Genomic DNA, 18,637 nt, shown 5'->3' with positions numbered 1-18,637 from the left:
TTTATTGTTCCAAAGTTAATTTATATAGGACTGGAACATCAGTAATTAACATTTTATGTAATTTGTAACTTCAATTGTAAATACTATGTGAATAACTAAAAATAATGCTTTTAAATGTGTCTTCTCTTACTGGAGAGTAGAGTTTTAGCTTTTAGATGGTGTGAGCGTGTATGTGTGGATAAGCAATAATTTCTAATGTGTTTCCTCTTTTCAGATTTTTGATAAAATTCTTATTGCTAATAGAGGAGAAATTGCTTGTAGAGTAAGTAGAATTTAAATCTTATTTTCCATTTTACTCTGAATTTTATTATTAATAAATTCCTTTAAATGTGAGTCATTGTTAATAGATACCATTAATGTATTTTGAAATAGGTTATTAAGACATGCAAGAAGATGGGTATTAAGACAGTTGCCATACACAGTGATGTTGATGCTAATTCTGTAAGTATATTTTTACTTTATTTAAATCAGTACTTGATTTTGGATTAAGTAGAAAAAAGTGAATGATGTAGGTTTTTTTTTTTTTTGTGCCTGAAAATAATATATTCAATTAAAAATTCTATTTAATTGCCCACTGTTGTATAAAAAACAAAATGGAAGCGTCACAATGTCTTTTCTAAGTGTCTTTACTATTTTTTTTCCAAAGCTTTAAAAACCTAGAATTGAGTAAAAATTGTCAAAATGATTGCTGGCCACTGAGTCAGGTTTAAGCAAAGCATGAGACTGTTAGATTCAAAGATTAATTACATTCAAACATTAATGTTTATACAGTGCTGTCTCATGAGAACACTTTTTCCCATAGCATAACTGCAGTATCACTAAGGCAATGTAACAATTTTCAATTCCCAGCTAAAAGTTTGGTAAGTGAAAGATAGGTTAATGATAATTGAACATGGACAGAAGAGGGTATAGCATAAAGCAGTGGATGATATATAATTTTGTTTGGCATTTTAAACACAGCTGGCATTTTGTGGCAGTAATGAACTATGAATGAGTGAAGAAAAATCCCATGGGAAAAGAATGTAAATTATTGGAAATTTATGGAATGACATATAACTTGTACTTAAATATGAGTTGTTTTTTGTTCTTTCACACTACTTTTGATAATAGGACCCCTTGGTAATGTCACCTTTTATAGTATAGTAATTTAATACAAAGAATTTTCAATTTTTGTGATTTATTTTGTTTTATCCAGAAGTATATTGTTCAGTTGTCTCAGTTCAATTCTCTTCCTTAAAAAAATGAAAAAAACAAAACCCCCAAAGAAGGAAGTAATTTCCTTAAAAGAAATGTTATCTTATCTGGTTTATTTGGCAAGGATATTTAAAATATTCATCTTTTACTTAAAAGCAATTAAAATGAGGAATTGAATTAGCTTGTTTTATATATATACTGTTTGATTGTTTTGAATGATGAACTGTGGCTTCTTTACTAATAATTTTACTATGATAAGTAGTTTGTATTCCTCACAAGATATTCATGAAATAATAAGTAAACTGTTAATTTCATTATGCTATTTCTTGATTGGTGTGATGGTTAAGTTTATGTGACAGCTTAACTAGGTAATGGTGTCCCTTTTGTTGTTTGGTCAAGTGAGCACCGGACTGAATTGTTACTGTGAGGGTATTGCATAGATGGATTTGCATCTGTGATCAGTTGACTGCGTCTATAACCAATTGTATCTAGAACAAGCAAAGGAGATTGCCTTCAGCAGTATGGGGAATCTCCTCATCCATTCAAGTCGAGGTCTTAAAAGCTAGAACTGAGGATTTCAGAAATCAGACAGAAGAGTATTAATCTCTTCTTCAGTAATCCAGCTTCGGTTGGGTATTCAGCTTCCCCTTCATTGGGGTTTCTAGTTTGCTGCCTGCCCTATGGAATTTGGACTTGCCAATCCTCTCAGTTGCAGGTGGCAATTCCTATAATAAATCTCTTAATATTTTTTATATATATGTATATATACACACACATATGTGTGTGTGTGTATATGTATATATATTTATATATCCAGTTTGTTCTGTTTCTTTGGAGAACCCTAATACAATTGGTAAACTAAGGCATTTATCAACAGCAAACTTGTCTACAAAAAGGTTTGTTAAAGTTACCTGAAGCTAGTATTTGATTTAAAATTCACACTTCTCATCTTTTGTTTTTAAAATGAAATGTTTTCATTTCTGGATAAATTGAGAGAAAATGTTTGAATTTTGTTTTTAAGTCTGATGGTAACCTTGACTTATTTTTTTCATATCAAAATATAGTTAATTTTCTCTGCTGTATTCTTTTCATGGAAGTGACTGTTGGCATTAATAGTCCCAAATCATTTATATTTAAATCTTTTACTATATATGTTTATATAATATTGTTCTTTCAGTTGAGCTAACGCATTCTTAAACTGCAATTATGCAATGTAACAATGATAGACATTTTGGTGAAGATAGTGCCAGGGAAAGGAAGTTGGAAAGAACAAAGAAAATTGCCAGTTTTGAAATTTCGCTTATCTTCCTTCTCTGATGATAACATTTTGCTCATCTTCCTTCTCTGATCATGATGACATTTTTAATATTATCATTTTTTAGCATCTGTTATAAATCAAATCAATTCTTTTAATTTCAACAGCAGCCCTACAGAATAGAAACCAACTCTTTCTTCTTTCCCTCTTCAAAGATAAGGAACTAAGATTTTACCCACTAAGCAATTTTGGATTTGAGTCTTAGTCTCTCTTGACTCCAAGGCCTGTGCTTCTTTCCCACTGGAAGATCCATCAGTCTTTAGATAAAGTTTCTCAGAGTTTCTTCTGAAACCACCTGTTTGACACTAATTGAAAACTCCCTCTTATCTATTATAGTTTTAAAATTTATTGATGTGCAAATATATAAGGTATGTGCATACATATCTTTAAGATGTTTGTGGTTTTAGAAAAAAATATAGAAAATTTAAATAAGTGCAGGAGGGTAATCAGTGAATAATGGGAAGTCTTCCTCTCACCTCTAATTTCTAGTTACTCATTCTTCCAGAGATAGTCTACATATTATGGATACTGTTGAGGTTGAGCACCTTTTAATATTTTACACAAATCTATTGAGATATAATTCACATCACATACAATTCACCCATTTAAAGTACACAATTTAGTGGATTTTAATATATTCAGAGTTTTGCAACCACCACCAGTCAATTTTAGAGCATTTTTATCATCCCCAAAAGAATCCAATACATTTAAGCAGTTGACCCCTATTCCCTTAGCCCTAGGCAATCACTAATATGCTCTCTGTCTGTATAAGTTACGACTATTCTGGACTTTTCATGTAAATGGAGTAATTCAATATGTGGTCTTTGTGACTGGCTTCTTTTGTTTAGTGTAATGTTTCCAAAGTTCATCCATGTTTTACCATATATCAATATTTCACTTCTTTTTAATTGTTGTATAATATTCCATACACATCTTTTGTTTATCCATTCATGAATTTAGGACATTGAGTTGTTTCTACTTTTGGGTTATTATGAATAATGCTCTTATAAATATTCATATACTAGTTTTTGTGCGGAGATACGTTTTCATTTCTTTGGAGTGTACACTTGAGAGTGGAATTGCAGAGTCATTTGGTAACTCTGTTTATCGTTTGGAAGAATGGCCAGACTCTTTTCCAAAGCGGGTGCACCATTTTACATTCCCCTAAGCAGTGTATGAAAGTTTTGAGTTATCTCATCTCTTAGGTAACACTTGTTATTATCTGTCTTTTTGATTATTGCCATCTGCTGGATGTGAAGTGGTATCATTGTGGTTTTGATTTGCTGTTGCTAAGTGACTGATGATTTTGTGTATCTTTTCATGTGCTTATTAGCTATTTGTCTATCTTCTTTGGAGACAGACAATTCAGATCCTTTGCCCCATGTTAAATTGGGATAATTGTCTTTTCATTATTGACTTATAAGAGTTCTCTATATATTCACAGTACAAGTCTCTTATCAGACATATGATTTGCAAATATTTTCTCATTTTTTATTTTTTCACTTTTTTTGATATTGCACTTTGCTTTTCTGAAGTCTGTTTATCTTTTCTTTTGTTGCTTGTACTTTTGTTGTTACATCTAAGAAACCACTGCCAAATCCAAGGTAGCAAAGATTTATACTTGTGTTTTCTTCTAAGAGTTTTATGGTTTTTGGTCTTACAGTTAGGTCTTTGACCCATTTTAAGTTAATTTTTCCATTTGGTATGACATAAGGGTACAACTTCATTCTTTTGCATGTGGTTCTATAGATGTCCCTGGCCCATTTGTTGACAGACTATTTCTTCACTGAATTGTCTTGGAAACTTTGTCAAAAATCAATTGATTTTGACTGTAAATGTGAACATTTATTTCTGGACTCTCTATTCCATAGACTTATATGCCTCCCCCTTTGCCAGTATCTTGATTACTGTAGCTTTGTAGTATGTTTTAAGATTGATAAGTGTGAATCCTTCAGTCTGTTCTTTTTTCAAGTTATTTCTGATCCTTTGAATAGCAATAGGAATTTTAGGGCAATCCTGCCAATTTCTGTAAAGCAGTCGCTTAGATTTTTTTTTTTTATCTTCATTTTATTGAGATATATTCACATACCACGCAGTCATACAAAACAAATCGTACATTTGATTGTTCACAGTACCATTACATAGTTGTACATTCATCACCTAAATCAATCCCTGACACCTTCATTAGCACACACACAAAAATAATAAGAATAATAATTAAAGTGAAAAAGAGCAATTGAAGTAAAAAAGAACACTGGGTACCTTTGTCTGTTTGTTTGTTTGTTTCCTTCCCCTATTTTTTCTACTCATCCATCCATAAACTAGACAAAGTGGAGTGTGGTCCTTGTGGCTTTCCCAATCCCATTGTCACCCCTCGTAAGCTACATTTTTATACAATTGTCTTCGAGATTCATGGGTTCTGGGTTGTAGTTTGAAAGTTTCAGGTATCTACCACCAGCTACCCCAACTCTTCAGAACCTAAAAAGGGTTGTCTAAATTGTGTGTAAGAGTGCCCACCAGAGTGACCTCTTGGCTCCTTCTGGAATCTCTCTGCCACTGAAGCTTATTTCATTTCCTTTCACATCCCCCTTTTGGTCAAGAAGACGTTCTCTGTCCCATGATGCCAGGTCCACATTCCTCCCCGGGAGTCATATTCCACGTTGCCAGGGAGATTCACTCCCCTCGGTGTCTGATCCCACGAAGAGGGGAGGGCAGTGATCTCACCTTTCAAGTTGGCTTAGCTAGAGAGAGAGGGCCACATCTGAGCAACAAAGAGGCACTCGGGAGGAGGCTCTTAGGCACGATTATAGGGAGGCCTAGCCTCTCCTTTGTAGCAACCGTCTTCCCAAGGGTAAAACCTATGGTAGAGGGCCCAACCCATCAAACCACCAGTCCCCTATGTCTGTGGTCATGTTAGCAACCATCGAGGTGGGGTAGGCCAATACCCCTGCATTCTGCACAGGCTCCTCAAGGGGGCTCTACATACTATTTTCCTGTTTTTTTTTCTTTTTTAACTTTTTCTCTTTTTTTAAATCAACTGTATGAAAAAAAAAAAAATACCGTAAAAGAACATTTCAAAGAGACCATAACAAGGGAGTAAGAAAAAGACTAACCTAAGATAACTGCTTTACTTCCAACATGTTCCTACTTTACCCCAAGAAAGTTACCTAATATAGCAACATTTCTGTGAACTTCTTCCTACTATATCCATCAGAAATTAACAGACCATAGTCATTCCTGGGCATCCCCAGAACATTAAATAGCTTATCTGTTCTTCTTGGATTATTGTTCCCCCTTCCTTAATTGCTCTCTATTGCTAGTTCCCCTACATTCTACATTATAAACCATTTGTTTTACATTTTTCAAAGTTCACATTAGTGGTAGCATATAATATTTCTCTTTTTGTGCCTTCCTTATTTTGCTCAGCATTATGTCTTCAAGGTTCATCCATGCTGTCATATGTTTCACGAGATCGTTCCTTCTTACTGCTGTGTAGTATTCCATCGTGTGTATATACCACATTTTATTTATCCACTCATCTGTTGAAGGACATTTGGGTTGTTTCCATCTCTTGTCAATTGTGAATAATGCTGTTGTGAACATTGGCGTGCAGATAGCTGTTCGTGTCACTGCTTTCCGATCTTCCGGGTATATACCGAGAAGTGCAATCGCTGGATCGAATGGTAACTCTATATCTAGTTTTCTGAGGAACTGCCAGACTGACTTTCAGAGTGGTTGAACCATTATACAGTCCCACCAACAATGAATAAGAGTTCCAATTTCTCCACATCCCCTCCAGCATTTGTAGTTTCCTGGTTGTTTAATGGCAGCCATTCTAATCGGTGTTAGATGGTATCTCATTGTGGTCTTAATTTGCATCTCTCTAATAGCTAGTGAAGCTGAACATTTTTTCATGTGTTTCTTGGCCATTTGTATTTCCTCTTCAGAGAACTGTCTTTTCATATCTTTTGCCCATTTTATAATTGGGCTGTCTGTACTATTGTCATTGAGTTGTAGGATTTCTTTATATATGCAAGATATCAGTCTTTTGTCAGATACATGGTTTCCAAAAATTTTTTCCCATTGAGTTGGCTGCCTCTTTACCTTTTTGAGAAATTCCTTTGAGGTGCAGAAACTTCTAAGCTTGAGGAGTTCCCATTTATCTATTTTCTCTTTTGTTGCTTGTGCTTTGGGTGTAAAGTCTAGGAAGTGGCTGCCTAATACAAGGTCTTGAAGATGTTTTCCTACATTATCTTCTAGGAGTTTTATGGTACTTTCTTTGATATTGAGATCTTTGGTCCATTTTGAGTTAATTTTTGTGTAGGGTGTGAGGTAGGGGTCCTCTTTCATTCTTTTGGATATGGATATCCAACTCTCCCAGCCCCATTTGTTGAATAGACCATTATGACTCAGTTCAGTGACTTTGGGGGCCTTATCAAAGATCAGTCGGCCATAGATCTGAGGGTCTATCTCTGAATTCTCAATTCGATTCCATTGATCTATATGTCTATCTTTGTGCCAGTACCATGCTGTTTTGGCAACTGTGGCTTTATAATAAGCTTCAAAGTCAGGGAGTGTAAGTCCTCCCACTTCGTTTTTCTTTTTAGAGTGTCTTTAGCAATTCGAGGCATCTTCCCTTTCCAAATAAATTTGATAACTAGCTTTTCCAAGTCTGCAAAGTAGGTTGTTGGAATTTTGATTGGGATTGCATTGAATCTGTAGATGAGTTTGGGTAGAATTGACATCTTAATGACATTTAGCCTTCCTATCCATGAACATGGAATATTTTTCCATCTTTTAAGGTCCCCTTCTATTTCTTTTAGTAGAGTTATGTAGTTTTCTTTGTATAGGTCTTTTACATCTTTGGTTAAGTTTATTCCTAGGTACTTGATTTTTTTAGTTGCTATTGAAAATGGTATCTTTTTCTTGAGTGTCTCTTCAGTTTGTTCATTTCTAGCACATAGAAACATTACTGACTTATGTGCATTAATCTTGTATCCCGCTATTTTGCTAAATTTGTTTATTAGCTCTAGTAGGTGTATCGTTGATTTCTCAGGGTTCTCTAGATATAAGATCATATCGTCTGCAAACAATGACAGTTTTACTTCTTCTTTTCCAATTTGGATGCCTTTTATTTCTTTGTTTTGCCGGATTGCCCTGGCTAGCACTTCCCGCACAATGTTGAATAACAGTGGTGACAGCGGGCATCCTTGTCTTGTTCCTGATCTTAGAGGGAAGGCTTTCAGTCTCTCACCATTGAGTACTATGCTGGCTGTGGGTTTTTCATATATGCTCTTTATCATATTGAGGAAATTTCCTTCAATTCCTACCTTTTGAGTGTTTTTATCAAAAAGGGATGTTGGATTTTGTCAAATGCTTTTTCAGCATCTATTGAGATGATCAATTGATTTTTCCCTTTTGACTTGTTAATGTGTTGTAATACATTGATTGATTTTCTTATGTTGAACCCTCCTTGCATGCCTGGAATGAACCCCACTTGGTCATGGTTTATGATGTTTTTAATGTGTCTTTGGATTCGATTTGCAAGTATTTTGTTGAGGATTTTTGCGTCTATATTCGTTAGGGAGATTGGCCGGTAGTTTTCCTTTTTTGTAGCATCTTTGCCTGGTTTTGGTATTAGATTGATGTTAGCTTCATAAAATGAGTTAGGTAGTGTCCCATTTTCTTCAATGTTTTGAAAGAGTTTGAGTAAGATTGGTGTCAGTTCTTTCTGGAAAGTTTGGTAGAATTCCCCTGTGAAGCCATCTGGCCCTGGGCATTTATTTGTGGGAAGCTTTTTGATGACTGATTGGATCTCTTTGCTTGTGATGGGTTGGTTGAGGTCTTCTATTTCTTCTCTGGTCAGTCTAGGTTGTTCATATGTTTCCAGGAAATTGTCCATTTCCTCTACATTATCCAGTTTGTTGTCATACAGTTGTTCATAGTATCCTCTTATAATTTTTTTAATTTCTTCAGGATCTGCAGTTATGTCACCTTTTTCATTCATTATTTTGTTTATATGGGTCTTCTCTCTTTTTGATTTTAATTTTGGGGCTTGTCAATCTTGTTGATCTTCTCAAAGAACCAACTTTTGGTGATATTTATCCTCTCTTGTTTTTTTGTTCTCTATGTCATTTATTTCTGCTTTAATCCTTGTTATTTCTTTTCTTCTCCTTGGTTTAGGATTGGTTTGTTGTTCATTTTCTAGCTTCTTCAGTTGATCCATTAGTTCTTTGATTTTGGCTCTTTCTTCCTTTTTAATGTATGCGTTTAGTGCTATAAATTTCCCCCTCAGCACTGCTTTTGCTGCATCCCATAGGTTTTGGTATGTTGTGTTCTCATTTTCATTCGTCTCTATATATTTAGCAATTTCTCTTGCTATTTCTTCTTTAACCCACTGATTGTTAGGAGTGTGTTGTTTAACCTCCAGGTATTTGTGAATTTTCTAAGTCTCTGATGGTTATTGACTTCTAATTGTATTCCACTGTGGTCAGAGAATGTGCTTTGAATAATTTCAATCTTTTTAAATTTATTGAGGCTTGTTTTATGTCCCAGCATATGATCTATTTTGGAGAAAGTTCCGTGAGCGCTAGAAAAGTATGTGTATCCTGGTGATTTGGGATGTAATGTTCTATATATGTCTGTTAAATCTAATTCATTTATCAGCTTGTTTAGGTTTTCAATTTCCTTATTGGTCTTCTGCCTGATTGATCTATCAATAGGAGAGAGTGATGTGTTGAGGTCTCCCACAATTATTGTGGAAACATCAATTGCTTCCTTTAGTTTTGCCAGTGTTTCTCTCATGTATTTTGTGGCACCTTGATTGGGTGCATAGACATTTATGATTGTTATTTCTTCTTGTTGAATTGCCCCTTTTATTAGTATGTAGTGGCCCTCTTTGTCTCTGAAAACATCCCTGCATTTAAAGTCTATTTTATCTGAGATTAATATTGCTGCACCCGCTTTCTTTTGGCTGTAGCTTGCATGAAATATTTTTTTCAATCCTTTCACTTTCAATTTCTTTGTGTCCCTGTGTCTGAGTCTCTTGTATGCAACATATTGATGTTTCATTTTTTTTTTTATCCATTCTGCGAATCTGTATCTTTTAATTGGGGAGTTTAATCCATTTACATTCAACGTTATAACCGTGAAGGCATTTCTTGAATCAGCCATCTTATCCTTTGGTTTATGTTTGTCATATATATTTTTCCCCTCTGTCCTAGTTTGCTAATGCTGCAGAACGCAAAACACCAGAGATGGATTGGCTTTTATAAAACGGGGATTTATTTCGCTACACAGTTACAGTCTTAAGGCCACAAAGCGTCCAAGGCAACACATCAGCAATCGGGTACCCTCACCGGAGGATGGCCAATGGCCTCCGGAAAACCTCTGTTAGCTAGGAAGGCAGCTGGCATCTGCTCCAAAGCTCCGGCCTCAAAACGGCTTTCTCCCAGGACGTTCCTCTCCAGCAAGCTTGCTTCTCTATAAAACATCACTCCCAGCTGCACTCTCTTTCCTCTCTTTGAGTCAGCTCATTTATATAGCTCCACCGACCAAGGCCCACCCCGAATGGGTGGGGCCACGCCTCCATGGGAACATCTCATCAAAATTATCACCGACAGCTGGGTGGGGCACACTCCAAGCAAATCCAACCAGCACCAAAACTTCTGCCCCACACAAGACTACAAAGATAATGGCATTTGGGGGACACAATACACTCAAACCGGCACACCCTCTCTCTGTCAATATCCTTTATTGTACCCATACAGAATCTCTTTAGTAGTGAACCTTTCTCCAAGTCTCTCTGTCCTTTCTTTGTTTCACTGTCTGTAGGGCTCCTTTTAGTAACTCCAGTAGGGCAGGTCTCTTGTTGGCAAATTCTCTCAGTATTTGTTTGTCTGTGAAAAATTTAAGCTCTCCCTCAAATTTGAAGGTGAGCTTTGCTGGATAAAGTATTCTTGGTTGGAAATTTTTCTCACTCAGAATTTTAAATATATCATGCAACTGCCTTCTCGCCTCCATGGTGGCTGCTGAGTAGTCACTACTTAGTCTTATGCTGTTTCCTTTGTGTGTGGTGAATTGATTTTCTCTTGGCTGCTTTCAGAACTTGCTCCTTCTCTTCCGTGTTTGACAGTGTGATTAGAATATGTCTTGTAGTGGGTTTATTTGGATTTATTCTATTTGGAGTTCGCTGAGCATTTATGATTTGTGTATTTATGTTGTTTAGAAGATTTGGGAAGTTTTCCCCAACAATTTCTTTGAATACTCTTCCTAGACCTTTACCCTTTTCTTCTCCTTCTGGGACACCAATGAGTCTTATATTCAGACGTTTTATATCATCTGTCATATCCCTGAGGTCCATTTCGATTTTTTCAATTTTTTTCCGCATTCTTTCTTTTATGCTTTCATTTTCCATTCTGTCATCTTCCAGGTCACTGATTCGTTGTTCAACTTCCTCTAGTCTTGTACTATGAGTGTCCAGAATCTTTTTAATTTGGTCAACATTTTTTTTAATTTCCATAAGATCATGTATTTTTTTTTATTTAGTCTTGCAATCTCTTCTTTATGCTCTTCTAGGGTCTTCTTGATATCCTTTGTATCCTGTACTGTGGTCTCATTGTTCATCTTTAGTTCTTTGAGTAGCTGCTCTAGGTGCTGTGTCTCTTCTGATCTTTTGGTTTGGGTGCTTGGGCTTGGGCTATTCATGTCGTCTGGTTTTTTCATATGCTTTATAATTTTCTGTTGTTTTTGGCCTCTTGGCATTTGCTTAACTTGATAGGTTTCTTTTAGGATTTGTAGACCAATTGAAGTCCTTATCTCTAATTTATCTGATCTAGAGCTTCGTGGAGTACACTTTCTCTAACTAACCAGCAGGTGGCGTCCACGAGCCACCTGTTTTCCACAAGCCAGTTCTCCCCTGCTTTGCCTTTGTGGTGAGTGGGGGAGTGAGTCTTGTGGGGTCCAATTGGTGTACCAAGCTTGCGTGTGTAGTTGGTGTTGCCTGCCCTGTATATGGGGCGTGTTTCTGGGCAGTCAGGGAGGGGGGGTGGCTCTAACAATCAAATCTCCCTGGTGATCCTGGAGTTTTAAAGCTGCTGCAATAGTCTAATCCTTCAGTTCAGTCCTGCCACAGTTTGTCTCTGCCACTGACCCACAAGTCCTTGGTATTGGCGTATGGCTCCTGAGACTTCCAAGAGGGTCCCTTTTCCAGGCCGTGCACCCCCTGGTCCTCTGTTGAGGGATGACTGTGCTATGTCACAGGTGAGTGCCATCCCCCCAGGGCGGTTCTGGGCTGCTGGTCTGTGTAGGGAGGCTCCCAGTCTGCTGAAATGATGGCTGAATGGGGCTTTGTTAATTCACAATGCTCCACCTTCCCAACTCTGGGACAGTCACCTGAGGTTGCAGGGAAGGCTAATGTCCACGCCCAGTTTTGTGGTTATTTGAAGCACTTCCATCACACTGGGTTGTCTGTGGCAGCTCTGGGCTATGGGGCTGGCTATGGGCCTGGCGATGGGCAGGAGTGTTTCCTGTCCACCAGGATGATGACTGTGAGCAGACACCCCCCTTTTCTTGGGAAGTTGTGGGTTTTAGTGAATTTTCTCAGCCACTGGATTATTGCCTTTTGTCTCATAGCTCTCTTAGTTTTGCTCTTGTCTTGACCTGCCCAAATTGCAAGTCTTTGAAGCTTTGTGTATTGGGCTTCTTAGAATAATTGTTTTAGAAAAAGAGAAAAGGGTTAAAAAAAAAAAAAAGGGCCCTCCTCACAGATCTAACGGGTTATTGAAATGCGAAGAGACAAAGCAATTAGGACCATTAAGGAAAGGTCCACAGGGCAGAGAGATCAGCTTTTCTTCGGGATTTGCATATGAGCCTCAGGGCCTGAGCTTTGCCCTTCCCCTTTCTATGTTCACTAGAACTCCAAAAATCCTCCGCTTTTATTTTGGAGTTTTTCGTGCTGTTTTTTTCTATGCCTGTCTCCTCTCTGCTGGGCTGGCTGCTCTCAGATTCTCTGGTGTCTGGTCTCAGTCTATCTATGGTTGGAGTTTGGATCAGTAGAACGAGTTTCTGATAAGGGCTGCCCCTGCAGTTCTCCCTTTTCCTTCCCGGAGCTGACAGCCCCTCCTCCCACGGGACTGAGCCTGGCGGGGGGGTGCGGGTCCCCTGGCCACAAAAAGTTAACAGATTTCGCTGATGTCAGCAGTTCCATGTTTTCATGAGTGTTGTATGAAGTATGCCCAAAGTCAGATTGCTCTGTGGTGTCCAGTCCATGCAGTTTCTGGCTTTCTACCTACTTTCCTGGAGGAGTAACTAAAACATATAGCTCACCAGTCCGCCACCTTGCCCCGCCTCCTGAGATTTTGATAGAGATTACATTGAGTCTGTAGATCAGATGGGGAGTATTGCCGTCTCAACACTATTAAGTCTTGATCCATGAACATGGATGTCTTTCCATTTATTCAGCTCTTCTTTAACTTCAGTAATGTATATTTTCAGGGTTTAAGTTTTGTACTTTTGTTAAATTTATTCCTAAGTATTTTATTTTTTTTGATGGTATTATGACAAATTATTTTCTTAATTTCATTTTTGGATTGTTAATTGCAAGTATATGGCAATACAATTGATTTTTTTAAATATTGATCTTGTATTCCTTCTGAACTTGTTTATTCTAAATTATTTTAGTGGATTCTTTTGGATTTTATGTATAGAAGATCATAGCTTGTGCAGATAGTATGTTTTTAAATCATATTTTTTATTTTGGAATATAACATATATTCAGAGAAGTGATAACTTTCCAAGTGTAATTTAACAAGTAGTTAGAGAGCAAATTTTAAAGTATATTATGGATTACAGTTCCACAGTTTCAGTTATTTCTTTATTGTGAAATGTATATGCAAAACAGTAATATCTTTCAAAGTATGATTTAACAAGTAGTAACATAAGAAATTTCCAAAAATTGTATGAGTCACAGTACCATAGGTTGTTATTTCCTTATTGTGAAATGTAAGATATATACAAAAAGGTGATTAACTTTCAAATTACAATTAAACAGGCAGCTATAGAGCAGATTTCAAAGAATGCTATTGGTTACAGTTAAACCATTTCATCTCTCCTTCTAGCTGTTCTACTACCCTAACAACTAAGAAAAGGAAAATTATATAGAAAGTCAGTATTCATAACCCTTTGTTAAATTCTGTCTTGTTTGTTGCTACCCCTTCCTCTAGTTTAATCACTTTCCTGACCTTCAGGGATGTCTAGGTAGGGACCACCCTAACATGTTCATGTTGAGAACGGTTTTTGACATTATCGGAAAAGCATACACATCTGGTTGATATTCTTGAAGAAACTATTACCTCTGGGTTTTGGGACTTAGCTGGCATAAGACTTTCCTATAAGATTTAAGTTTCTGAAGAATAAACTTAGTGAGTGAAACTTTTATAGAGTCTCAGAGATCCAGTTATATTCTTTTGGGTTTTGGCGATTACTGTTGACTTGGTTTTATCATACTGTGGCCATTTGACATATCTACCTGAAATTTGCATAGGAGTAACCTTCATGACAGCCTCTTGTCTCTATTTGAATTCTCTTAGCCACTGAAACCTTAGTTTGTTGCCTTTCTTTTCCCCCTTTTGGTCAAAAAAGCATTCTCAATCTCCTCGATGTTGTCGTCAGGCTGGTTTCCGGAATCCATGTCCCACATTGCCAGGGAGACTCATTGACCTGGGGGACCTGTCCCACATCAGGGGGAGGGTGATGAATTTATTTGGAGAGTTTGGGCTTAGAGAGAGAAAGTCCACATTTGAGCGACAAAGGAGGTTCTCTGGAGGTGACTCCTAGGCGTACTTATAGGTGGGCTTAGCCTCTCCTTTACAACCGTAAGTTTCTCCCGAACAAGCCTCTATATTGAGGGTGTGACTTACAGAGTAGAGGGTTCCCAAGTTCACATAGCATATGTTGTGTCCATGATAATCCATTCATATCTCACATTATCATCACTTAGTTATAAAATTCATCTCTCTCCATTTTAAACAATTCTCATGAGCCAAAACATCTTGTAGCACTTGTCAATCCTTTATTATTTGTCCCTAGTACTTGTGTAATATTAGTATGTTATTCCTATTAATTATAGTCTCTGTTATGCAATGTGTAGATTTTTCCCATATACCGTTCTGTTATCAGCACTCTGTGCTAGTGTCATACCTTAGAAGTATAAGAAGCACCTATCTGTATTTATGGTGCTGATCTGTGGGAAACATGGCTTTAAACAACCCCTTTCAATCTTATTTGCCTTCAGTATAGCCCTGATACTTATAATCCCATTAACAAACAATCATCATGCCTATCCATTATCATACCTTTGAGTTTACCATCATTAACATATCTTAATATTAGATTATCATTCCCCCTCACTAGCTACTGTCTATCAGTAAGTCCCCAATATTCTATATTATAAGACATTGGTTTTACATTGTTCATATAGTTCACAGATGTGGTAACATACAATATCTCTCCTTTTGTGTCTTGACTTATTTCACTCAGAATTGCGTCTTCAGTGTTCATCCGTGTTGCCATATGTTTCAGGACCTTGTTGCTTCCTACTGCTTAATAGCATTTGTGCATCGTGTGTATATACTACCTTTTGTTTACCCACTCATCTGTTGAAGGACACTTGGGTTGTTTCCATGTGTTGGCAATTGTGAACAATGCTGCTATGAACATCGGTGTACAACTGTCTGTGTTACTGCTTTCAAATCTGGGTTTATACTGAGAAGTGGAATTGCCGGATCATAGGGTAATTCAATATCTAGTTTTCTGAGAAACTGCCAAACTGTCTTCCAGAGTGGCTATAGCATTATACAGTCCCACCAGCAATGAATATGGGTTCCAATTTCTCTACATCCTCTCCAGCATTTGTAATTTCCTGTTTATTTGATGGCAGTGAGATGATATCTCATTGTGGTCTTGATTTGCATCTCCTAATAGCTAGTGAAGATGAACATTTTTTTCATGTGTTTTTTTTAGCCATTTGTATTTCTTCTTTGGAGAAATGTCTTTTCATATCTTTTGCCCATTTTCTAATTGGGCTGCTTGTACTATCATTGAATTGTAGGATTTCTTTATATATGCAAGATACCAGTCTCTTATCAGATACATGGTTTCCAAATATTTTCTTCCATTGTGTTGGCTGCCTTTTCATCTTTTTAACAAATTCCTTAGAGGTACAGAAGCTTGCGATTTTGAGGAGTTCCCATTTATCTGTGCTTGTGCTTTGGGTGTATGGTCTAAGAAGCGACCTCCTAATACTAGGTCTTGAAGATGTTTCCCTAGATTATCTTCTACGAGTTTTATGGTAGTGTCTCTTATATTGAGGTCTTTGATCCACTTTGAGTTAATTTTTGTATAGGGTATGAGGTAGGGTTTCTTTTTAATTCTTTTTGTTATGACTGTCCAGTTCTCCCAGCCCCATTTGTTGAAGAGACTGTTCTGTCCCAGGTCAGTGGACATGGGGGCCTTATCAAAAATCTGTTGACCGTGTATCTGGGTGTCTATTTCCAAACTCTAAATTTGACTCCATTGAGCAATATGTCTATTTTATGCCAATCCCATGCTGTTGTGACCACTGTGACTTTATAGTAGGCTTCCAAGTCTGGAAGTGTAAGTCCTCCCACTTCATTCTTATTTTCTAGGATGTTTTTGGCAATTCGAGGCCCCTTTGCTTTCCAAAAAATTTGATAACTAGCATTTCCATATCTGCATAGTAGGGTGTTGGGACTTTGTTTGGAATTGCATTGAATCTGTAGATCTGTTTGGGTAGAATTGACATGTTAACAGTGTTTATTTAGTCTTCCTATCCATGAGCATAGAATATTTTTCCACCTATTTAGGTTTTTTTAAAAATTTCTTTTAGTAAAATTTTGTGATTTTCTGTGTAGAGGTCTTTTATGTTCTGGGTTAAGTTTATTCCTAGGTACTTGATTTTTTTAGTTGCTACTGTGAGTGGATTTTGTTTTTGACTGCCTCTTCAGTTATGTCATTACTAGTGTATAGGAACATTACCGACTTATGTGCATTAATCTTATGTCCCGTCTCTCTGCTGAGTTTGTTTATTAGCTCAAGTAGCTTTATGGTCGAATTCTCAGGATTTTTCAAATATAAGATCATATCATCTGCAAATAATGACAGTTTTACTTCTTCCTTTCCAATTTGGATACTTTTTATATCTTGGTCTTAGGAAATTGCTCTGGCCAGATCTAGCAAAATATTGAATAATAGAGTTGACAGTGGGCATCCTTGTCTCATCCCTGGTATTAGTACCATTGTGTACTATGTTGGCTGTGGGTTTTTCATATATGCCTTATATCATATTGAGGAAGGTTCCTTTAATTCCTGCCTTTTGAAGTATTTTTATCAAAAAGCGATGTTGAATTTTGTCAGATGCTTTTTCAGCATCTATTGAGATGATCATTTGATTTCTCCCTTTTGATTGGTTAATGTGTTGAATTGCATTAATTGATTTCCTTATGCTGAACCACCCTTGCATGCCAGGAATGAACCCCACTTGGTCATAGTGTATAATTGTATTAGTTAGGGTTCTCTAGGGAAACAGAATCAATGAGAGGTGTCTATGACTATAAAATTTATAAAAGTGACTCACACAACTGTGGATATGCACGAGTCCAAATTCTGTAGTGCAGTCAGCAAACTGTCAACTCCAAGGAAGATGTCCAATGAACTCCTCAGGAAATGAACTGGCAACTTCGACGAACTCCTCAGGAAAGGAACTGGGATCTTTGACGAACATGTTCGATGAACTGCTCAGGAAACGAACGGGCAACCTCGACGAACTCCTCAGCAAACACTTCGCTGAGCAGCTGAAGAAGAAGCTTATAAGTCTTCAACTGATTAATTGGATTAAATCCAGCTAATTGCATTCTTTCATTGTGGAAGACACGCCCTTTGGTGAGTCATCAGTCACAGCTGCAGTCAATTCCTCCTTTTGGAACCAAGACCTGTAGACCAGCAGAGCTTAAGGTTGAGGGGACAGGAAGCAAAAATTTACCTAGTGGATCACTAGGAGTGATAGTGAGTGGTGCCACTCCTGTTTCCACCCTTTGATTCCTGGACCCATGAATCCTGGCTATGGGAGAACTAGCACCATAGAGTGGACGCTGATTCAGAGCATACAGAGCCTCTTGGAGAACACTGCCCCAACCCTGCAAGGTATTGCCACCTAGTTGGCACTGTAATTGAGTCTTCAATAGGCCATTCCACCATTCTATCAACTCAGCTGCCTCTGGGTGATGGGGAACATGGTGTAAGACCACAGAATTCCATGAGCATGTGCCCATTCCCTCACTTCGTTTGCTGTGAAGTGGGTTCCTTGGTCTGAAGCAATGCTGTGTGGAATACCATGATGGTGGATAAGGCATTCTGTAAGTCCACGGATGGTAGTTTTGGCAGAAGCATGTCGTACAGGGAAGGCAAACCCATATCTGGAAGATGTGTCTATTCCAGTAAGAACAAATCGCTGCCCCTTCCATGATGGAAGTGGTCCAATGTAATCAATCTGCCACCAGGTAGCAGGCTGATCACCTTGGGGAATGGTGCCATATAGGGGACTGAGTGTGGGTCTCTGCTGCTGGCAGATTGGGCACTCAGCAGTGGCTGTGGCCAGGTCAGCCTTGGTGAGTGGAAGTCCATGTTGCTAAGCCCATGCATAACCTCCATCCCTACCGCCATGACCATTTTGCTCATGAGCCCATTGGGCAATGACAGGAGTTGCTGGGGAAAGAGGCTGATCGGTATCTACCAAATGGGTCATTTTATCTACTTGGTTATTAAAATCTTCTTCTGCTAAAGTCACCCTCTGGTGAGCATTCACATGGGACACAAATATCTTCATGTTGTTTGCCCACTCAGAAAGGTCTATCCGTATATCCCTTCCCCAGACTTCTTTGTCACCAATCTTCTAATCATGTTCCTTCCAAGCCCCTGACCATCCAGCCAAACCATTAGCAACAGCCCAGGAATCAGTATACAAACGGACCTCTGGTCAGTTCTCCTTCCAAGCAAAGTGAACAGCCGGGTGCACTGCTCGAAGTTCTGCCCACTGGGAGGATTTCCCCTCAC

At 37.8% G+C, this 18,637-nt stretch overlaps 1 protein-coding gene across 3 annotated transcripts in view; it reads left to right on the top strand.

Annotated features, from left to right (window-relative positions):
• The window catches only part of PCCA (propionyl-CoA carboxylase subunit alpha), a 599,270-nt gene that overhangs the window by 27,775 nt on the left and 552,858 nt on the right, over positions 1–18,637 (top strand). For all 3 annotated transcript variants that reach the window (XR_005211057.1, XM_037799856.1, XM_037799855.1), the window contains exons 3-4: positions 215–262; positions 373–441. Coding sequence is in view for 2 of the 3 variants with exons in the window: in XM_037799856.1 (XP_037655784.1) it covers positions 215–262; positions 373–441 (117 nt within the window). In the remaining variant the exon portion in view is untranslated. The remainder of the gene's footprint in view (positions 1–214; positions 263–372; positions 442–18,637) is intronic.

The sequence above is a fragment of the Choloepus didactylus genome, chromosome 12, assembly GCF_015220235.1.
Source record: "Choloepus didactylus isolate mChoDid1 chromosome 12, mChoDid1.pri, whole genome shotgun sequence".
Lineage (NCBI taxonomy): Eukaryota > Metazoa > Chordata > Mammalia > Pilosa > Megalonychidae > Choloepus > Choloepus didactylus.
Note: the sequence above shows the minus strand (reverse complement) of the source record. Positions and strands in the feature narration are given on the sequence as shown.